This window comes from Pteropus medius, unplaced genomic scaffold (genome assembly GCF_902729225.1).
Source record: "Pteropus medius unplaced genomic scaffold, Ma_sr-lr_union100, whole genome shotgun sequence".
In the NCBI taxonomy this organism is placed as follows: domain Eukaryota; kingdom Metazoa; phylum Chordata; class Mammalia; order Chiroptera; family Pteropodidae; genus Pteropus; species Pteropus medius.
The window spans coordinates 19,079,555-19,104,491 of record NW_024344370.1 but is presented as its reverse complement, the minus strand read 5'-3'; the positions used below and the strand labels follow the sequence as shown (position 1 = coordinate 19,104,491).

The window sequence follows — 24,937 nt, the reverse complement described above, 5'->3', positions numbered from 1 at the left end:
TCCCTGGGCTTTAAGGAATATAGCACAGTGTTAAGATCATGTACAAATCCTGGCTCTGCCAATTTAGCGGCAATGTGATGTGGAAAATGCTTACTCAACTTCTGAGCCTTGCTTTCCTTGTCTATAAAATGACCGAGACTAAGCCTCTATATATAATAGCTGTTATCATTGTTATTAATAAGTTAAAATGTCAAGATTTAAGCTGAGCTTAATCTGACAAGGTAAGAGAATAAGAAAGTAAATGTGATCATAATTAACGACAGCAACAAATACACACATACGCGTGCGGCGCACACACACACACACACACAGTAAATGTGGCAAGCAGCATCACTATTCTAAACATATACTTTGATTTAGATGAATACAGCTCATTGTTAGATAAGAGTCTCTGCCATGCTAGGGAGATTGCACTCTATCCTATTGGTAAAAGAAAGTCATTAAGGGGTTTTAAGATATATGCTTGTTTTAAAGGTTATAATGTCTTTCTGTACCACTTCAACCCTCCTTCCTGAGGTACACACAAGGTCATCCATTAAGCCAGGAGTTGACAACTATGGGCCAAATCCACCCCGCTGCCTGATTTTTTAAGTAAAGTTTTATTGGAACATGGCTACTCTCATTCATTTATCTATTGTCTATGGCTGCTTTTGCACTGCAATGGCAGAGTTGAGTAGTTGCAATGGAGACCATATGGACTGCAAAATCTAAATACCACCTGGCTATCTACTCCTGTATCAGGTGATTAAAACTGATCATATTCTTTGGCAGTAGGTGGAGGGTTAGTAAACAGAAACTTTTGAGCTTTGATGTGAAGTTGAAAGAAAGAACAAAAAGATGGCTTCTTTTCCTTTTCAGTAGAGTTTAAGGATATATTTTTGTATATATCATTTTACTATGCATATTTTAAAATTAAATATTTGAGATGCCTTGCTTTGCTTTCCACCCCAGGAACTCACCACACACCTTTACTGGAGATACCTTAGCCCCTAGAATCAGGAGGAGTGAGATCAGACAGAGTCTCTACCTCACACTTCAGTCCCCCTAATGGAATTTGGTGTTTTATCTTTACTTTATCTGTGTGTTGAAGTTCTCCCTCCCTTTCACTCTCTGTATGCAATCGATCATCAAATCTTGTCAATTTTATCTCCTAGTTCTTGACTTCACCTTTTCCTTTCCTACAGACATAGCCTAGGAATGCACCACCTTTCCCCTAGACAATAGCAACATCTCAGAACTGGACTGGTCACCTGACTTCTAGAGTCCTTTCATGTAATCCATCTCCATGCTGTCCTCAGAGGGCTCTATGGAAAACAAAATTCTGTTTATGCCACTTTCGGGCTTAAAACTCTTCAAAGATGACCCATTTCTAATAGAATAAAAATCTAAGATCCCTACTATGGCATACAAAACCCTTCAGGCCTACCTTCTCTGGTCTTATCTTCTACTTCATCCCATTTCCACCTCTCAGACTTTTTGCTTCACGAATACCTGGTTATTTGTATTTTTCCTCATCTGTAAAATGGGGATGTCATGGATACTTACCTCATAGGGTTGTTGTGAGGACCAAATAATATAATATAGATGAGATGCTTAGGAGAGTGTTTGGCACACAGAAAATGCTCAATAAGTGAGAGCTTCAAAAGTACGATACTTAAAATTGCCCTCTCCCTCAATGGCATGTGAGAGTGAATGATACTGCAATATGTGAGCAATTTGATAGTTCAAATGACCTACATAGCTGGTCTTCAACTTACAAATTATGTGCCAAAAATCGTAAATGAGTTACTAATCTATCCATAAAAACAATCACCTAAGTGGTGGTTAGGTTGCCAGCCCAGCCCCCAGATCAACCAATTTAACTTATTTTATATCTGAGGTATAAAACAGAGTATAGCACTATTTAACTACTCTTGCTCCCATCAATGCCTTGAGAGTAGGGAGGCACAGACAGCTATCAATGCCTTGAGAGTAGGGAGGCACAGACCAGGCTGTTCATCAGTATGTGTATGGGTAAATGAAACACAAGCAGTATTAAGAAAAGAGAGATCACATGTTAGGTTTAGAAAAAAAAATATCAACTACAAAAACTAGCAAGTCACAGAAACAATCAAAACTATCACTTAGGCTAGCATCAGTGTGGTGATAATATAGAATGTCTTGGTGTGCTTCTGCATACAACTTTAATTTGTGAGTATTACACAGAGATTATTTTATATCTTCAAATTATAAGTAGTTCCTTATGAACACAAGGGAGGCAGGCAGGTCTACATTATTCAACATCAATATATTTGAAATAAGAAAAGCAGATGCAAACTTGCTAAATGGTAAAATGAAGCATTTTATTTGTTAAAAAAATATGCAAGTGCTTATGTTTTATACAAAGGAAAATGCCTAGGTGATATTCTGAGAGCCTTTTTAGACAATTAATTAAGAAGTCATCAATTAATGAATGAGATGAACACAGGATGGTATACTGGAAGTACAAAATTTTATCTGAATAAAGTAGCCATTTGGAAATACTATTACTGATTCCCTTTAAAGTAAGCACTATAATATTTTCTCCCCAAACCGACGTGAAGTTAAAAGCCCATCAACAGACAACTGGATAAAGAAGTTATGGTTCATATATACAATGGAATATTACTCAGTCATAAAAAAAAAGAAATCCTACCATTTGCAGTGACATGGATGGACCTAGTGGGTATTATGCTGAGCAAAATAAGTCAAGACAGAGAAAGATAAATACCATGATTTCACTTACATGAGGATTCTAAGAAACAAAAAAATCAAAAACAATTGAAAATCACATGATATCACTTATATGTGGGACATAAACCTAAAAGCAACAAATGAACAGGACAAACAGAGACTCATGGACATGGACAACAGACTAGTGGTTACCAGAAGGTAAATAGGCAGACGGGGTAAAAGGGGTCAAATATGTGGTGACAGAATGAAATCTAACTATGGGAGGTGAACACGCAATGCAAATATATATATGCCTTACTGTTAAAATGTATGGTTGAAACTTATCGAATTTTGTTAACCAATGTCACCATAAAAATTAATTTAAAAAAAAAATCAAAAACAGACTCACAAATAGAGGACAATATGGTCACTGCCAGAGGGGAGGAGGGTTGAGGGGTTGGGAGAATGGGGCGAAGGGTTAAAGAAGTTCAAATTAGTGGTTGAGAGATGGTCACGGAGATGGGGAGCATGGCATAGAGAATGCAGTCATCAGTAATGCAATGGCTATGTGTGGAGCCAGATGGGTGATAGAGTAATCGGGGGGATGGTTTCATAAACCATATAAACGTCTAACCAATGTACTGTATACTTGAAACTAATAATAAAATAAAATGCGTATAAACGCTATATAACAAATTTAAAACTACTTATATTTAACAGCATGTAATAATTAGTACCAAAACTAGCATTATGATTGTTTTCTACTGTGATAACACTGTACTTCTGAAAACTATCTTCTTGGGAAGCAAATTACTTTAATTATAATCTTCTAGCTTGCAGTTTAGATCACATTAGCACTTGTATAATAAGCTCTTACTTAAAAGATCTTTCATTTTGGTTAAAAAATATTAAAGTTTGCTCATGAATAAAAATGACCTAAGCATTCAGCTGAAAACTTGCTGGCAATTTCTGATTGGAAAAAATTAGAACATCAAAGCAAAAATGACTTGGTCATATTAACCCATAAATGTAGATCTTGAACCACCTCTGGTTCCTATTAAGCTAATAGAATGTATGATGGAGGAAAGATCTGACTTCTTGCTTTTGTTATCATTGGCTAAATATGATTATCCAAGATCACCATCAGACTCTGAAGATGAGAAATAAAGAATCTGGTAAAAAACTTTAAATGTATGGGTCATGCCCTTGCCACTATGACTAAAAATTAAAGGATCAGTGAAGCCATTTGTTTCTATAAGATTCCTGTCATTAGTGAGAACGAAACTTCTTTCTGTGGTCTTAGAACAATGTGAAATTATCTATTTATTGATTCAATTGACAGATGTGCCAACTCTGTCCATGAAAAGTTTAGATTTATTATTTTCTGCTCTTTCTGTCAAGTGCGGAGAAGTGTATTTGCATATGCATATGAATCTTCAGCTTAATGGAATCATAGTTCACTTTTGGCAACTTGTGCCTATTTATAGCCCTGCTTAGGAGCTGCCACAAAATTGCATCTCGATTTAATATACTCCCAGCAGCTATAATAGTAACTCTTGGAACACTGGCTCATGTTGAAACATTAAAGGAATCATGTTAATTGTGAAAAATTGTAAGTTGTGTGTCCTTTTCCAAAATAAGAAAACCATTTAGGACCATTTTAAAATTACATTTTGTATGCCTTACTAGTTACACTCCTTTTGAAATGACACAGGTTAACAGAGAAAAACAGTTTCTGTATTTCAAAATAATACTGATTAGAAACAATATTTCTTTAGAATACTGGCATTATAAATTCATTTTTCTGAATATGTATTTCTAGCATTTTCCATCCTTGTTCCCACAATGGAACTCATAAATGATCTCCTGTAGTTCATCATTATATTTAAAAACATGAAAATATCTGATATTATATTTAAAGTATATTTCGGGTAGCTTTCTTATTCATAGAAAACAGTTTAGGGGCAAATTGCAGATTAAATTAAATGAGACAGATGCTTTTCTAGTCTCTTTTCCCATCTCCCAGAGGGAAAAACAGTTCACATTCCCTACCACACCAACTTCTTAACAAAAGACTGAGAAATATCAACAGCCTTACCTGTTTGACTGCATTATCATTTCCTAAACCACAGTCTGGGCCAGAGCAGACATAAACGTTGGATGGTAAATCATTATAAGAGTTCCTGCTGACATCTGAAGAATCTCTCATATTGAAGTAAAGAGCCCATAGTAGTCTTGGCTTTTCAATTTCTTCATTTTCTAAATGTAGACATAAATTTTACTTACATCTAAAGCACAATATGCCTGTCAATTACTACAATATATAGCCAATTACTAACAAAGCCATGACTATATTGTAGTAAATCAGAGTTTTTTAAGTAAACGATAGTAAATCTGTGTCCACACACTCTAATTAATACATGCGCATGATACTTCAAGCAATGGCTCTTCAACTTAACAAGTTAGACCTTAAAAATTATTTTCATGATTAGTAAGTTACTTAGATTTAACTCCAGTTGTGTTCCCTTGGATTTCTATTGTTTCTCCTCACCAGGATCAAAGAGCTTATGATCATACTGATCCTTAAATTATACCTCTGAAGAAAACATAAATTGATTTTGTTTCACATGGACAAACCAACTTAAAAAATTATATAAGAAGCCAACAGTATATACAGGATTATGAGATGTCCAGAATAGACGAATCTACAGAGACAGAATATAGATTAGTGGTTACCTAGGATGGGGGGAGGGGACTGGAGGTAAGTGGGGGATAACTGCTAATGGGTATGGGGTTTCTTTTTGGGGTGATAGAAATATTTTCAAATTGACTGTGGTGATGTTGGGACAATTATGTTATATTAAAACACTGAATTTTACACTTTAAATGGGTGAATTGTATGGTACACATGAATTAAATCTCAATAAAGCTGTTATTAAAAATAGTATACACAGGTCTATGGCCATGCCAACCTGAATACGTCCGATCCTGTCTGATCTTGGAAGCTAAGCAGGGTCAGGCCTGGTTAGTACTTGGATGGGAGACCACCTAGGAAGACCAGGTGCTAGAGGTGTAAAATAAATGCATAAATGAATGAATAAATAAATAAACAAATAAATAAATAAACATAGTATACATAGGATTAGAACTTTGATATCCTAACTCACAAATGCTTTGTGGTACAGTATTACAAAAGTAATGGGAACCAACAAACGAATAGTATAAAAAGGTTGGAGACAGCAAGTTGTTTTAGCACACATGCTCTCATTTAACAGCAAGCATCTATATGTGTGTTAGAGATTGGCCTAGGAGCTGGGGATGCACAGATGAAGTAGATTTACTTCTTATTCTTCTACTTTTTAATGTTCCCTCTTACTGGGCCTAGCACACAATGGATGCTCAACAAATAATTTCTAAATTGACTTTAATCCTGTTTTCAGGTATAATCACAGTATGATGTCCTTATTAAAGGGCCCAGCATTATTAACCTCAATACCTAAAGCCTATTCCTTGCTATCTTAATAATTATTTTTCTGTCTTCCTTAGAAATGTTACGAATTAAATTTTCTTTGGTTAAAAACAGAAAATACTGCCGTTAATATATTTATTGACTACAGTGTTTTCTTTAGCCTGTATCTGAACTTCAAATTCTATATAATGATAATAATAGATGTGTGAAAATTACTCTTCATACCCTTCAAGACCATGAGGTACCTTATGAATCAAAAAAAAAAAATGCTAAAGGTATAATTATCTACTCGATTAACTCTTACTGTTAAATTAGTAATCGATGTAGAGAAATTCTCAGATAATTGTAATATTCTATTAACAGGATTGTTCCATTCACCAATTTAGGATGAATAGGATTTTATTGTATTTAATTTAAAATTACAAGAATACCAAATATGGTATTTTTCTAGTTCATCCTGAATAATCCATAATTATTATTGTGATAGGATAAAGAAACTCTGAATGGAATAAGTGATGTCACTTTCTAAACACTAAGATTTATGAGTCTAAGGTATCACCAACTTCATGTAAACACACGATAAGTGGTGAAACCTATTTATTGACAAAATAAAGAAATATAAGGAAAACTCATATTTCACAGCTAAAACCATATGGCTCTTAGTAAATTTACTGGTGAGTTTAGTTTCACTAAATTCTATAGGCAGATAATTAAACATACCGTCTATGAGTTCTGACACCAGACTCCAGGAGCACTGAAGAAAAGTGGGCTAAGGTCTGGAAGTTCTTTAATATTGCCTAGTTGTTTCTGAGCATACTCTAAGAGAGCTTATCTTGTATTTCATGAAATTTCCAGCTCAGAGGAGGGCTTTCACTAAATAAAAATTGGGGAAAATGAATAATCCAGTAGGTTATAGGAAAGAAATTTCAGAGGTTGAAGCTTTGAAAAGGAACCATGAGGAAGATGAAAAGTTGACACAAGCTGAAGATAAATGCTTCTGATACAAGGAAGTTATCAGGCTTTGACCTTAAAACCCTCAAAGGACATATAATTGCTTCATCTTTCTTTGAGGTCAGCTGAACAGCAGAGAGATAGCTGGAAAAATAACATCCAGTTGTGAAGTACACGATTGTAAAAATAAAATAAAATAAAATAAAGTTGCTGAGGTTTGGCTAGGAAAATGTCAATTGGCCAAAAGTAGAATTGCTTTTCTGTAATAGCTCATTTTATTCAATTAAATAGAATAGGATTCTGGGCAAATTAAACTGCAGTAAGTATGGAAGAAGGTAGGCAGATGAAAATCAACAATGGCACACAACAAAGAAATAAATAAATGGTCTATAGTTGCATGCCATGTTTAGGGTGAGAGTAAACTATTTTAGTAACATAGCAGAGTGGCATGAGACCAAGAGTAGGAGATTGTCACAATCTGGACCTAGTCTGGACACAACAAATACAAACAGGAATTAAGAAAAGGCATTTTTGACTTCTCAGCCCAGTATTTACTTAACACCCTTACCAGCCACCAACTTCAAAATAACACCTATAAGGGGAATTTCTGTTTTTAGGAAGTACTACTTTTTTGAGATAGGAAATGAGTAAAATAGAATGAGGTAACTCTATATGCCATGCACAATGGAAGGAAAAAGAAGATAATGCAGTGATAATACTACATCGTAGACAAAGTACTAATGAAATTCTTGCTTCGATTCATATAAAACAAATCTCAAGTTCCTGGATAAAACAAGAAACCACTGAGGACAATTCTACCAGTGAGACTAAAAATAACTGTTCAATCAGTGCTTGGAATCGTGTTCTGGAGTCTGAAAAAATTAATGCACATATGAATGGTAAGCAATCACCTAATTTTCTCACCTGCAGAATCAGGTTCATTGAGCATAAAACATCTAAAATTTCTTTGGACTAGGAAGTAGGGAAAGGTTTAGAGATCTTTGATGTTCTTAAAGGAGCCTGGGAGGTAAGGCTCTTGGAAGTATTAGTAAAACTGCTTCTTAAGACACAGCATATGTCAAAAGCTCTGGCTGATACCTTACACGTGAAAAAGTAAGAAAGAGAGAGAAGAGAGGAAATATCTTCACAACCCTAATGGAATTTCTCAGCTGCACTGGCAAAAGTACTGTATTTGAGAAAGGAACATTATCTTTTACAATAAACTTCCTTGTCTGGTGAATAGGCTTTCACAAAGGCTTATGAAGCATAGCACTACACAGAACGTAGAACTCAAATTAGAAGAAAAAAATAAACTCGAATAATGTTATTCCTTTGGCACGCATTTTAAAAAACATATTTATAATGCTCTAAAGCATAAGGTTTCATATCAATGTCAAATAAGCAAAACAGTAATAAAAGCCATCAATCTGTAAAATTAGGGGCTTCTGCTAGAGAGAAAAATGTACTTTAATGTATTAAAAGTTCATATTGCTCATAAAGTTCCTTCTTACTCATTTAGGCAGGAAAATGAATTGAGTTCTCTTCTCCAGGTGACTTTGCCTCTTTGACCTGCCATGGCCCAGTGCTCACTTTATCTGGTGATTCATTTTCAATAACTCTAACAGTATTTGTTCTGACATTTTAATTAAAATATGACCATTACCTCATCCCGATGATAAAAAGGCCTATGTATCAGTGAAAACTAGCTTTTCAGTGCCTCAGTGCACCTGAGGACCCTTCTGAGCACACAGTTCTTACTAAAGAATTTCACTCAGGTTTTAAACAATATATCATTTCAAAACAGGATCACTTTAACCACTAAGATTAATGTTTTAAAATCTAAAACACATAGAGGATGCTAAGTAATGAATATGTAATTTCCCTAACTTAACTTTTTAAAAACAAAAATTAAATGCATTTCAAAAGTGAAGAGCAATGATACAAGATTCAAATTTAGTGGATTCTTTATGATTACCACGCGATAAAAGAAAGAACAAAAAAATATTAAGAACTTTAGAAATAAAGAAGGAATTCAGAGTTTTTGCAAACAAGGTAATTAGAGCCAACGATAAAACTATGATTCCACATTAGGTTTAGGAATTTTATCATGTACCATAACTCTGCAATCAAATTTTTAACAATAATTAAAACATTTACATGAGACTTTCCAGTGAAGGAAATGTAAATATGAAACAAATTAAATTCCAAACTAAAGTAAAATTTTAGATTGGGCTTTTATTTAGGCAGCTCGGAAAGAAATTGATTATATTGCTATTAGCTCCAGAGAACCGAGCAGTTTTATTTTCTTATAATAAATATAAATGCCTCTCTATGCAATATCTCTGCATTAAGAAAACAAATAATACACTTATGAGATGAACTGAAAGAAAATAACAGGTAGGTGTAAATAAATGGTTTTCTGAACAAATGTAACATCCAAAGAAAATGAAGATATATGAATCAATGAGGAAACTGGCCATAATTCCAGTGGGCATGCAAATCATATAATGAAAATCACCATTATTTCATAGAAATGAAGAAGATACACCAGTCTATTTTTTGATCACTTACACACAAAATACATTACAATTTACTCCATTCACAACTACAAAAGCTAGCTTATGATGTGGGAGAAAAGTTTAAAAAGCTGTGGTTGATTTACTTTTATTGATTCATTTTTATTAAATTTATTGGGGTAACATTGGTTAATATATATATATGTGTGTGTATGTGTGTGTATATATATATATATGTATATATATATATATATATATATATTTATATATATATATATATATATATATATATATATAGAGAGAGAGAGAGAGAGAGAGAGAGAGAGAGAGAGAGAGAGAAAGAGAGAATGAGTCATGGTTGTAAAAATATTTTTTCACCATGAATAAGCAGCATAGTAGCATATATATTTGAGAGCTAAATATTTATCAGATCACTAGCATGCTATGCATTAAAAGACAATTAGGAAGGATTCCTACATTTGTCAATTAATATTTTAATCTTCTCTCAGTTGAACCAATGTTTTTTTGCAAATGAAGATAACTTTCTCTGATAAAGGAATACACGCTCTTTGTACAACACCTGTAAATAAAATTATAAATAAAGAACAATTATAAATTGTTCACAATCCTGGAAAAACTGAGAGATTTCCTGTATTTTGCAGTCTTTTGTCTATGCATGTATGTACACATATAAATGTACATTTTTGCACTTAATTATATACGTTGTGTGTGTGCTGTGTATTTTTCCTTTACCTCTATACAGTGAATATTTTCCCAGTTTTAGGAAGAGAATGTGCTCAATCACCCTAATAAAACATGTAAGCACTGTTACTGAATACTTCACATTTCAGTTCAGGATGCAGAAACCTTCATGAGATATTTCAGACGAGTAAAGTAGTTACTTTACCTTTCCATCATGAATGCTGTTTATGATTATTGAACAGAATTATTGTTCTTACCTATCTCCGTTTCAGCATATGGAGTAAACAATTTCTGCACAACTGGTTCTAAATCTCCTCTTGCTGTTTCAGAAGATGTGCAAGTCAAATGAACCAAATCTGTTTAAAAAAAAATATTTTGAGTTCCTGCTTATCATGAATTTCACTATTAACTCCCATTCAAGGCACTAAGCTGGTGCTTTGGGAAATAGAAAGCTGAGCAAGTCACAAGTCTTGCCTTCATGGAGTTTACAATCTAGCGATGGGGGTCATGTAAAAACCATCACAATATGCTTATGTGCATTAGCTAAATAGCTAAAATATATGTTAACTAATAACTAAGAGAGAACACCCTAAGACCTAAGAAGAAGTAGCAGTTGATTGTTCAGTTTGTAAAACTAGCAGAGTAGAAAGGCTTAGGAAAGCATTTATTCATGGAAAGAGCTTAAGCTATCTTTATAATATTCCCAAAGAGGGTGGATAAAGAATTGCTAAGCAAAATAATTGTGTTGAAAAGACTGACAGTGAAGTATTTATTTACCTACAGAACATGCTTCATATTAGTCAGACAGAAGACTCCATTTATACAAATTTTACTGATAAGTTAACAACAAATAATCTATTAATTATAGGATCCTCTAAGAAACCTTTTGGGGGAACACTGTTGGCTTAGTTTGAATCATACATAAACTTAAAAGTCCATAAAATGGTACAAGTTAAAATAGTCTATAATACTTTCAGGAATTGCAAATCACTTCCTTTTGCATTTATAGATTCATGAGGCTTAGACCTCAGAGAATATTTGGGTTAGACAATATCATGTACTAAAAATAGGCCTTCATAGAAGTGAAATACTGTAATCTAATTTATTTAGAATGCCTATACACAGAGGTAAAGGAAGGATAAAAAGTTCTATGTATTGAAAGAAAGAACTAAGAGGATCTCTAAATAGGAGAAATTCTTATGGTCCTGGAAGGGCTTGGGGAGGGATAAAATAATGGCAGAAAGAATATATTAGGAACAGTATAAGTACTGAGAAATTCTTTCCCCTAAAACACCTATAGAAAAGTATTCCCAATTCTTTTCTAAAACTTTATTTCAGACTACTAGACATTTTTTTTTTTTTAAACCCAGGAAGGTAGTTCAAAGTTTATCATGAAAGCCAATGTCAGAATAGGAATCTCATTATTAAAATTCATTCCACATTCAGCTACTCCAAAATACATCTAAGCATAGATTGAGAAAAACTTAACAACCATGTGAGCTAAAATAAAATTACACAGTATATTTTTCCAGGTTCACCAAAGAAAGTGATATTCTAAGACAGTTCCTATCTTATGTATGGCCTAATAAAAGATCTATCTTATTTAAGCAATATTTTTATATGAGTGCAACAATGATTCTCATTGATTCTGGGATATTGTAGGATGTATGGTACTAAATACTTCAAAATGTATAAAACCTTCACAATAAAATTTTTCCTAATTAGCTTAAATATTTCAAATGCTATATAACTTTGATGGGAGGGAGTTTAAACTCCCCAGATAATCGAATTACAGTAGGTATAGAACTACAAAGGCAGACACTGGGCAAAATGGCGTAGATGATAGAGGCTTTGTTCATCTCCTTTTGGGACTGCATCAAAGTTTGGACGGAAACATGGAGCAAACAGCAAGCAAAGTCACCTGGGGTCTAGATGAACAGAAGCCCTACAACTAGGGAGAGAAATAAGAAATCACCCTGCAACAGTAGGGGGTAGGAGGGAACGAAGATGCAAGGCTGCCTGGTCCCCAGTGGCGGAAAGGGACAGAGGCTAACAGCTGCAGATGTTCCTCTTAAAGGAGCTGTGACTGCGACCCGACTTCACTGTGACAGACTTGCTTTCTCTGACAGCACCAGCGCTGGGTCAGCAGCTTGGGGGTCACCAGGGACTTACAGGGGACACTGAATTGTCAAAGTGAGAGCTGGAGGTGAGGCTTTATCCCTGGCAGAAATGCTGATGGTACTCATTGTTCCACTGTTGTGCCCTCCCTCTCCCAGTGTGAGAAGCCAGTGCTGCCATAGCTGAGACATCATCAAACTGGATAACAGAGGTGACTCCGCCCAGAGGATTTCCTGAAACTCTGCCTCCGCCAACTTGCAGCCCCACCCAAGCCACATCCAGGTGTGTCCTTGGCGAGTCAGGTGCTCCTTGCTGAGCAGTGCCAAGACTCACACTGGTGGCAGCTGACCACAGTTTCTGGTGTGGTTTCTTGAGGCAATTATAAGCACAGCATCTGTGGATTGCTTGCTGAATCTTAACAGGTGGCCCTGGAGGGCCACAGGTTGGGGCTAAACTTGGCCTGCAGCTGAACCCCTCTTAAGACTGTGACACTGGACACCTACTACACAAAGCCCCATTAATAAGATCGGGAGGCTTAGGAACTTTGCTTAGTACATAGAAATAGACACAGAAAGGCAGCCAAAATGGGAAGACAAAGAAGCAGAACTCATATGAAAGAACAGAGCAGAGCTCCAGAAAAAATGGAGGCAAGCAATTTAAAAGATGCAGAGTTCAAAACACTGGTTATAAGGATGCTCAATGAACTTAGGGGAAGTGTAGATAATTCAGTGAGAACTTTAACAAAGAGATAGAACACGTAAAAGTGGAAATGGAAATTATAAAAGGAAACCAGCCAGAAATGAAGAATATATTATCTGAGATGAAGAGTATATCAGAGGGAATCAACAGAGTGAAAGAAGAAGAGGAATGAACCACTGATACAGAGGATGGGAAAGCTGAGGACACCCAATCAGAACGGCAAGAAAAAAGAATCTAAAAATATGATAATAATTTAAAAAGCCTATGGGACAAAACTAAATGTAACAACACCCATGTCATAGGGTACTTGAAGGAGAAGAGGGAGAACAAGAAGCTGAAAATCTACTTGAAGAAATAATGATGGAAAAATTTCCTAATCTGGTGAAGGGAATACACATACAACTCCAGGAAGCCTAGAAAATTCCCGAAAAGATGAATCCAAGCAGACCCTCACCAAGAATAGTATAATTAAAATGTCGAAGGTTAAATACAAAGAAAGAATCTTAAAGGTAGCAAGAGAAAAGCAGTTAGTTATCTACAAGGGAGCACCTATAAGACTGGCAGCTGATTTCTCAAAAGAAACTATGCAGAACAGAAGGGACTGGCACAAAATAGTCAACATGATGAAAACCCAGGATCTACAACCAAGAATAGTTTATCCAGCAAAGCGATATCATTTAGAGTCGAAGGACAGATAAAGAGCTTTCCAGACCAAAATAAAGGGAAAAAAAAAAAGAAAGAAAAAACAAGCAAAAAAACAAAACAAACAACAAACAAACAAACAAACAAACAAAAAACTAAAGGACTTCATCAACACCAAGCCAGTATCACAGGAATTGTTAGAGAGACTTCTTTAAGAAGAAAAAACATGTATCAAAAACAGGAATAAAGAATGGCAATAACTACATATCTATGAACAAGTACCTCAAATGGAAAAGAATCAATGCTTCAACCAAAAGATAGAGTGGCTGAATGGATAAGAAAACAAAACCCCTATATATGCTGCCTACAAGAGACTCACTTCAGATTAAAAGACACACACAGACTAAAAGAAAGAGGATGGAAAAAGATATCGCCTTGATGGACCTAGAGAGTATTACGCTCAATGAAATAAGTCAGAGAAAGACAAATATCACATGATTTTAAGTACATGTGGAATCTAAAGAACAAAGTAAATAATGACAACAACAAAAAAGGAAATGAACTCATGGATACAGAGAATATTTTGAGGGCTACTAGATGGGAGGGGGTATGGGGAGATGGCAAAAAAAGGCAAAGAGATTAAGAAGTACAAATGGATAGGTACAAAATAGTCATGGAGATTTAAAGTGCTGCATAAGGAAAATAGTCAACAATGTAACAAATATATAAAGGAGAAGAGGGGTACTAGATTTAGTTGGGTGATTACTTTGCGAGTTATATAGATCTCTAATCGCTATGCTGTACAACTGAAATTAATATATTATTGCATGCCAACTGTAATTAAAAAAAAAAAACTAATTGAGAAAAAGTTCCCAATAAAAACAATACTGTATCGAATACTAGAAATTTGCTACTAGAGTAGGTTTTAGGTGTTCTCATGACAAAAGAAAAAAATAGTGACTATCTGAGGAGATATGTTAATCAGCTTGATTGTACTAATAATCATTTCACTATGTATGTGTACATCAAATCATGTTGTACACCTTAAATACAATTTTTACTTTAAAAATGCTATGAAGTAAAAAAAAAATATTAGATAATAGTGAGGTATCCTCAAATATCTTGTTTCTCTATCAGCTTCAGTTAAAGCAAGCATCTATTTAGTGTCATGAACATTCAGAATACTGGCTACAGCAGCAGCAATCTAGCAGTAAACAGTGCTGAGTAATTATTGATCTGATGCTGGTCAGACTTCTAAATTCAATCTATTTAAAATTCAAATAATAAAGTTGCAATGAAAATTTAAAACAAAAAGAACCATAAAGACAGAAATCCTTGATATAACACTCAAATGTCCTGTTTCTTCATCCCACAGGCTCATAAAATACCAACATTCATGTCAAAGTTCTCAATTTTCCAGTTTTCTACTCAATTAATGTGTACTAGGGAAAAAGGAAATGAAGAGGAATATAAATAAAAAAGTATATTTTGAAAAATATCTTAATGTTAAACTACTAGTTCTGTGAAACAGAATATATAAAAGAAATACACTGGAACAATTATATCCTTATGTTTCCTAACAATATAAGAGGTTCAATTCAGGGAGTGGTAGTAAAAATTTTTAGTAGTGAAGTCAGATTACCATATTGTATTTAATGAGTTTTATAGCAATTCTTAGAAGGAAAAATTAAAGATGTTCATAACCTGAATTCTAATATCTGTACCTTGATTCTGCTTATATGCTATATTATTGACTGATCTTCACATTTAAGATATAAACAGCTATTTTTTCTCCCTAGACATCTCGTTTTTCGTGTTGCCTATGTCCCTTCCTTGTATAGGTTACTCTGAATTCACTGCTTCTCTTTAAATCAGAGAGACTGTTTTTTTAAAAATTCAGATTATTTTCAAAATTGGTTTATTAATCTTCATATCTTTCTTAAGTCCTTTGTAAGGGCGAGTTTTAGAGTCTAGTTTTCTCTTTGTCAGATATAATTCTCACTTATAGTGAGTATTTAATAAATATTTGTGGCTGAAGATAATTTGTTCTCCGTCATGGGCAGACATTAAGTAATTATAGGCTTAAACAGACATGTGTGCACACAAATATATTTATGCATTCATATGCACGGGGGAAATTTTTTACTAGTTTCTTATATAAAATGTAGGAAATTATCTGATCAACCAGAACAGAGGTAAGAAAAGTATCAATGGATAGTCCTCAAATTATTTAAGTCTGCCTGAGAAATACTCGCACTTTAATTTATCTATAAAATTCTCAAAAGATTTTAAGATTATCTAGAATTGACTGTGCAGCTCACCTACATGTGTCAGTCACTATGTCTGAAGTGTTATTTCATTTCACCTATGTAACAGCCCACTGTTATCCTCATTTCTCTGGAGAGAAGAAAGAGGAACAGTAGAGTGAACCTGTTTTCCTTTTAGAAAAAAAGTTTAGCTCGCTGCCAGTGTTAGTTTTACATAAACATGCTTTTTAAGGCTGAAGCAAATCTGATTGGTTTTCAATGTAAAAATAAAATATAAAAACTGTTCTTGGAGTTATTTCTAAATAGAATTTGTTTCTAATCCTAATGTAACAGAAATGTGTATATAAATCAGATTCATCAAATGAATTTTAGGCTAACAGTTGTCTGAGAACTATGTTAACATCACACATAGGAATGCTACATTTCCTAGGATTTGACATTTTCAGCGATTGAGAATTATTATATTTTGTAAATGGAAATGCCACTACTAAAAACAGAATGCTATCAATAGAATGATGTCATTTGTTTCCAAAGACTATCGCTATACTAGAGCAATGTGAAAATAATAATGAAAGCAAGATATTTCGTGACAAACTTTGGGGATAAGGTTAGGACTGTATGTAATATGTGAGTTACTTTGGGGTAAATGCTGCAGCAGCAAGCACTGCCAGTGAGTATTCTCGGGGCAAATGGGAAATGGGTTAAGCAGATTTCTCAAAGTCATGCAATTAGTAAAAGGAAGAGCTGGGACTCAGAGCTGGAATTCAAACCCACCTGGTCTGACTCTAGAGTCAGTCACTAAATGACTGCTCTTAGTCACTAAATGATGTTGGGTAATTGTAATAATATCCTGTAGAAGGTGCAGCCTGTCACTTAAGGCAGCAGTTTTCAAACTAGGATGTATATACAAAGATACAAGAGGACTTTTCACTAGGTACAATGACTATAAGGGGGTCATCGTCCAGATGCCCAACTCAGCCTCCTTCCACTTTATTGAGCAATGCATTTCAATAAACTTATTTTAATGATCCTTTATCAAAATTATAATATACTAATTAGGATTTGATTAAGTAATAGTATTAATTGCTCAATCCAGAAGACATTTTTAAACATATTTAGGATCTAATTGTCCTAGGAAACTAAATAACAATAAAAAATTCTATTTCCATTTATTTTTTTTCAGTGGATGATAGTGGATATCAAATATCTCTAGCACTTAAATTCAATCAAATACATTTAAAAGAGTGATGTTACAGTTTTACTATCATATATCAATATTTATAATGTTAAAAACTACATTCTTGGCAAGTATTTGAATCTTATGATGAAAAATTATACATGGCAACTTTTAAGGGGTTCAAGGGGTATAAAAGCAAAAATTTTGAAGACCTTAATGCATTAAGAGAATCACAAAACCAAATCTGTAGAACATGTTGTCACATTTCTACTAAAATTTAACTCTCTGTGTAAAAATGCTTCTTTGTATTCTGTGACTTTAATTCTTGTCCACAGGACTAACTTCCTCAATAAATGCGAAAAATGACCATAAATTAAGTCAAAAGGGGCAAGTGCTTTCCTAAAAGTATTACATTCATTAATACCAATTAACAACTTTTACTAAGATTGTGACGACGCAATAGAAGTGAAAATGTTACCCACTGGCATCATGTGAAATTATAACTGACTCAGAAAAAAATTTTAATAATTATCTCTGACTCTACCATGTATAAACTATGTTCTTTTTATTTCACTTAGCAACTGCTTAAAGGCTTAATGGGCTGAAAGATAACAAAATGTGTTCTTTATCACAATTCATCTGTTAGCAATATACTTAGATTTCTATTGACATTAAAAAAGCCTCGGTGGGAAATAAGCTTTAATTCATAGAATTTAAGGGTGATACTTAAAAAAATTCTGGTGAATGGAATGTCAGTCACAATCAGCACCACTGAAACAAGAGCATCTGAAATTCAGAAGGAGACATCACTCAACACAGAACTAGAAGAACACAGTTCTCTAAAACAGTCTCTCATAATAAGTTACTGCCCTCATATAATTTTTTTTAAACACATGAGAAGTGGGATTTGTACTCAGAATTTAAACAATAATAATAATGAGCACATTTAAAAGTGACAAGTCTCATAATGTACAGTAGCAGGGTGACACAGTAGAGGACCCATGGTTATATGGGTCTGGTATGACTTTTGCTCTTTATATCTACTTGACCAATTCAGTTTATCTCTCTGGTCTCAGCATTCTCATGATTAAACAAAAGGGGTGGAATAAGTTCATCTACAAGACCTCTTTTTTAGTTCTAAAGTTTTATGAATCTAACTCCTTACTACTCATCAGCCATTACTCTTTCAATGACAACAGATTTTAAACCAAAAGCAGATGGCATTACAGACATGAATGTAAAATAGAAGTAAATGCTTGCTGAAAAAAGTAGGAAATCTAGTCCTCAAGCTTCTGAGATTATCACACGCAGTATTCATTCACTCTATAAGGGTAGGCATTAATTGTTTCAAATGCATAAAAAGAAACTTTATGTATGGGCTAGTTAACAAGTGCATTTTACTGTGCAACTTAACTAGGAATATACAATTTATGTATACAGGGATTATTGTGGCTCATAACTTGTCTTTCATATAGACATAAAGACCAAATGTAATTTATATAACACAGCCCAAGTAAGAATGTATGATTGTCAATTAGAGAAAAAGGTCAGAAACACATTTTCTTTACGGTACCAAGTGAGGAACTGAGTTTGATGGCATATGGGCACACAATTTGGTTTTTGAATCCAACTATGAAAATTTCCATAGTAATTACAGAGTCAGCTTGTACTTTCTCAATTAATGAAAAACATCTTGAATGTCAACTTGAGATCACAAGGAAAAATAACTTTACTTGTGAAATCAAATCCATGCTTCATGACACTACTAATTAAAAAATTTATAGTCACATTTTCAAATAACAAAAAGTCATCAATTATTGTTTAAAATCATTATCTAAACTCATTTTTATGAAACGGAGATAACATTATAGGGCCGTAAAAGCAGAAAAGATTATATAAACCAGTATCTACACAAAATTCTTGATTATCCATTATTTTATATGTATGTATACATATTCACATTATATATTCACATATAACCATATCACAGACAAAAAACATTCTGTAACATCAAAGCCCAGAATAAAACAGCTGTTACTGATGGATTATTTACCAAAAAAAAAAAAAAGATTTCAAACTGCCTAGAATATAAGTACTATATAAAGAGTGTGAACTTAAATGTGAAATAAAAGAGCTGCAGAGATGATGTTTTGGCCATTTAAAAACAATTTTAAAAGAAAACAAATTCTGTATTAGCTTCATTTAGGATATAAGATGAGTAGAAAATAAAGATATAAGGTATGTTCTGAAAGATGAACTATGTGTATGAAAAATATGACTCATTCAGCTTTGGAAAACACAAATGAATTTCAAATATTTAACAATCTCAATAACTTGAATCAAATAAGCTGAGGGGAAGAGAACTTAATTTGGAGATTTAAATATATATATATTTGGAGATTTAAAGCATATACACACAAACATGTAGCATTACTACTTTAAAAAAGAAAAAAAAATAACTAAGCTAACCTAGAGTTGCTTATAAAAGCCTGACATTATTGCATATCAAGGACTTGCTACAGTGTATCAAAATACCAATTTAACTAATATTGACCTCTGTTTACATTGCAATTACGGTAATGTCTCACTATTCAGAGGTCTTTTACATACAACCAAGAACCAAGAAGTATACCCCTCTCATCAAAAAAAAGTATTTTCAGCACACAAGGTAGACGTTATAATGCCCCAAAGACTAACACAACCACTAGATCAGAACTTGATCATGTTAATATTACATTCAATTTCAACATGTTTGGCTATCTCGTTTTCTGGCCCTCTGCAGATTATAAACAGTAAGAGAGAAGAGAGGTCAGTGAAAACTGCTGCCAGAAATAACATCCTGACAGCTGCATGAAAACAGCTGGAGGAAGACATAAAATGTAGATACAAGGAATGATAAAAGCAGACAGTGTAGGGTCATTTAGCATAGGAACAAATAGGCCTAAATACCTTAATAGACTTCAAGGGCATCACTGGATTACACAATGAATATAATAAAGTATGTTCACAGCATCCCTGTTATAAGACAAAGTTTAAAATGTTTCATATATTCAGTATTGAATGGCAAGGAAATGTATGAGACATGCTAGAAAGATAAATATTTAAAAAACTAAAAATTTCAAACCTAAAAGAATACATTTCAGCTAGCCGAAGAATGTATTTAGGGAGGCTATATACAGCCCACTATGGGGTGCTAAATAAGTATTATTGATCAGTGTTTACATACTAATGGGTATTTCTAACTGACTTTCAAATCTTTGCTATCTAACCTCAATCCCACCGTAATGAAAATTCATTTAACAAATCACCTAAAATATTTTTATTCTGAACAAAAGATATTTCCGGTTTCCTTAGAAGGCATTTCTGCTAGGTACTTCTGGTCTGTATGCAGATCAGAAGTCTGCTTTTGGAGCAGGAAATTATTCTGAAATAAATGAGGGAAATCACTGGCTCAGCTTACTAAGACATGTCTCCAAAGGTATCCATCCATGTTTTGGAAGACATCTCTATGACTCCTAGAATTTTCTTTAACTCTGGTGATTGATTTTAAAGTAAAAACTAATATATATTGAATACTTATAAATGCCATACACTGTTCATATTAATTTGATCCTGATAATAATCCTGAGGTAGGTACTATCATTATCCCTATTTTATCGATAAGGAAGTTGAGGCACAGAGAGATTAAGTAACTTGCTTAAGATCAATCAGCTAGTATGTAAAAGAGCTGGGATTTGAACCCAGCCTGTGCTCAACTACCACACAATAGTGTGTCCTTAGAATGTATCCTGTTAACTGAACTATTTAGTTGTCTTGCAAGTACCTTTCATATATATCATTCCCATACCATATGAAGGTAAACTTCAGTGGAGCACTTATGGTTTTACAAGTTCTAAATCAAGCCAAATCTAAGGAAATGTAATATCCATGAAAAGTCATTAAACAGCCAGTGAAGGTGAATTTAAGGTATTTTAATGTCTTAAGCACATTCTTGGCCACATAAGACTTTAATGTAGCATTTGCTTAGCATAGAATGAAAAAAAGTCTAAAACATGTAATTTGTAAAAAGAAAAATTAAAATTGTTGACAAACTGAAAATATTGAATTATATATTCTCTCATTACATGATGCCTAAAACATTAAAATAAGATTTTCTTTAATAAAGACTACAAAATGAATTTTATGTATTATACTTCACTGAACACAACACAAAAATTGAATAATGTTTAATATAAAGTACCACAGTATTGGTCAACCCTGAATTACACTGTAAAAGGTCACAAATTTCTACCCTGTTCTTAATGTGAAGTAAAAGCTGTTGATTCTAGAATGGGCGAATTTGAGCAGTAGCTACTGAACAGAGATAAAGATAAATGAGGTATTATTAGTCAACGAGTAGAAGTGTGCGCTCAGAAAGAATAACATAAAACCTTTATTAGGTAAGAGCAGAGTAAATGACAAATTTAAATTCCTCATCTTCTCATATTTAAGTGGAGGTAAAATACCTTTGAAAATCTTGAAAAGGAAAATAAATATTTACATATAGATTGCTATGGCTAGTAAAGAATGGATTTTCTAGATTTCGACATTAGTACGACTCAGTATTTAAAAGAAAAATTCCCATCTTTTCTCTCTAAAAGCCATAATTCTGTAATATGTCCAACAAGCTAATTTGTTCATGAATGTATCTTTAAAATGCATTTCTTTGTTAAACAACTGAACTATTTATCACCAAATTTCACATCATTTACTCTCTCTAAATTTCATTTTATTACCTCTGAGGAATGGGTACAAATCACAAAGTCTAATTGGTATACATTTTGATTATGTTTGATTTATTCAGGTATAACTGCATTAGTTACAATGCTTGCCAACATTTATCTTCAAGTGATTCTTCCAATAGGAAGAACAGTGAGTTCATGATTTCATCACTACAGCTTCAATTTTTAGGGCAAGTAGAGGAATTTAGTTTCACTCAGCTGGCAATACTGATTATATGCCTGTCATTTATACAAGGGAACCAAAGTCTAGATGTATTTGTCTACTTAAGTAATTGCTTTAAGGGAAAATAAGTCACAATGAAACCTACTTAATGATTAAAAAAATATTAAACTTATACAGTACTTAGAATTTATTCTTCCTAAATATTATAATACTTTCTTTTTTGACTTCTACAAAACAATGAACACATAAGTTATTAGCAGCTCAATAATGTAATTAGTATAGATATGAGAAATCCACAACATAGCTAACCTAGATATATAAAAACAAAAACATTCAGAAAGAATAGTAAAAAGTCTTCTCTCAAGAATCCTAATCGAGACAAATTCTTCTGTAGATTTTTTTTTCAAATATGAGTAATATCAAATTCTATCACTCCTCCCTTAAAAGGTGGGTTCTTATATTATGAATATTCAACATTTTCAGTTTTTAGTGCTTTACCTATGAAATAATGAAATTTTTCTGTTAAGAAATAATTACGTAAATTTAAAAAACCTGTTTCACTGTGTTCAGGATATGCTTTATTCAAAAGGTTCAGGAAAAAAATAAAAAAAAACTTATAAGAGATTTAGAAGTAAAAGTAGTTAGGGAAGAGAACGACTGTGCAACATTGTAAGCTAAGAAATTTGCCTATAACCAGAGTTTCAAAGAGGAAAATAAATGAACAAAGAGGTTTGGATACATAAAATAAACACGGGGCACAGTCTCCTTTCCTTCCCGCCCCCCCTTTTGCTGACTTGAAACAGAAAAAAATCAAGAGAAAGGGAAGGGTGGTTTAAAGCCTTCCGTGATATTATCAGACTAGTTCTGTTTTAGAAGACAGATAAGCTAATTACCAAGAGCAGAACAACATACGGCTAGTTGTGACATCAATGACTCTCAATTAGGGCAGCAGCAGGAAAATACACCATTAAAGACTTTTAATGTCCAAATTACAAATTATTCCTGAAAGTCTGTGAAAAGGCACAAAGCCTAAGAAGAGGATGAGGGAAAAAAAGAAGCCAAACTTTAATTAAGTAATAAAAGCAAGTGAATGACAAAAATGTCAGTTTGTATCTCAGTGTATTTCTTAAATCTTGTTATATGTTATATCAAAAATTAGCTCCATTATAACCATTAACTAGTACTTTTTAAATAGTGCATAGAAGAAGGCATACAAGATTTAAAAATGAACATGAACTTTACTCCTTTTTCTCTGGAACAAGGCAAAGTATAAATAATAAATTCAAACATATCTCCTTCATTCAATATTCCTGCTGTAAGCCATACTATTGAGACTAAAAGAGCAGACAATCCTTTGTATATACTGTGGGTTTTGTATTTATAAATCGATTAAGCTATAGTAAAGATCAACAAGATAATTTTATCATGAAAAAAATAAGTGAGAAAACTAGAGTTGGAGAGGGCTTTAGAAAAAAAAATCTTAGCCATTTTGCTTAAAATAATGTACCATACATTATCAAGTATGTATATAGGACTGGTGGCTTTTTCACGTGTGCAAAATCTGAACCACTGAGGGGTTTTGACTTCTATGGGATCTTTACAAATTCTTTAGATCAACCCCCCAATTTCTTTTTTTTAATGGAAGTATAACTGACATACACTATTATATTGGTCTCAGGTATACATCATGATTCAACGTTTGTATACATTGTGTGACAATCACCACAATCAATAAGTCCAGTTACCCTCTGTTGCCACACAAAGTTAATAACAGTATTATTGACTATAGTCACTATGTTGTAAAATACATCCCCATGACTTATTTAAAACTGAAAGTTTGTACCTCTTGATCCCCTTCACTTGTTTCACTCATTCTTCAACATACCTCCCCTTTGGCAACCGCCAATCTATTCTCTGTGTCTATGAATCCAGTTTTGTTTTGTTTGTTCACTTGTTTTGTTTTTTAGATTCCACGTGTAAGTGAAATCAGATAGTATTTGCCTTTGTCTGGCCTATTTCACTTAGTATAACATCCTCAAGGTCCATCTATATCGTTGCAAATGACATGATTTCATTCTTTTTTATGGCTTAGTACTCCATTGCATGTCTATGTGTACATACATTTTCTTTATCCATTCAACCATTGGTAGACACTAAAGCTGTTGCCAGATCGTAGCTGTTGTGAATAATACTGCAATGAACATACGTATGTATATATCTTTTCAAATTAGTGTTTTTGTTTTCAGATAAATACCCAGAAGAGAAATTGCTGGATCACATGGTTGTTCTATTTTTTGAGAAACCTATATACTGTTTTCCATAGTGGTTGCACCAATTTATACTTCCATCAAAAGTACATGAGAGTTCCCTTTCCTCCACATCCTCAGCAATACTTACTATTTGTCTTTTTGACAATACTCATTCTGACAGGTGTGAGGTAAAATTTCATTAGGTTTTGGTTTGCATTTCCTTGATGTTTAGTGGCGTTAAACATCTTTATGTGCCTGTTGGCTACTTGTATGTCTTCTTTGGAGAAATGTCTATTTAGATCCTCTGCCCATTTTTTTTTTTTTTTAAATCAGATTGATTTTTTTTCTTTTTTTTGGCCGTTGGGCTGCATGAGTTCTTTATATATTTTGGCTCTTAACCCCTTAACGGATCTACTCCCATTCAATAGGTTGTTTTTAATTTTGATAATGGTTTCTTTCACTGTACAGATGTAGTCTCATTTGTTTATTTTTGCTTTTGTTGCCCTTGCCTT

At 33.4% G+C, this 24,937-nt stretch overlaps 1 protein-coding gene and 1 pseudogene across 5 annotated transcripts in view; one reads left to right on the top strand and one right to left on the bottom strand.

Annotated features, from left to right (window-relative positions):
- The window catches only part of CHM (CHM Rab escort protein), a 192,502-nt gene that overhangs the window by 4,353 nt on the left and 163,212 nt on the right, over positions 1 to 24,937 (bottom strand). For 3 of the 5 annotated variants that reach the window (XM_039870201.1, XM_039870203.1, XM_039870202.1), the window contains 2 exons: positions 10,587 to 10,685; positions 4,790 to 4,950 (listed from right to left, as the gene is read on the bottom strand). In XM_039870201.1, the coding sequence (XP_039726135.1) occupies positions 4,790 to 4,950; positions 10,587 to 10,685 (260 nt within the window). Of the gene's footprint in view, positions 1 to 1,426; positions 1,516 to 4,789; positions 4,951 to 10,586; positions 10,686 to 24,937 lie in introns of all 5 variants that reach the window. The other 2 variants (XM_039870205.1, XM_039870206.1) reach the window with 2 other exon arrangements.
- Positions 5,646 to 5,764, top strand: LOC120608353 (uncharacterized; annotated as a pseudogene).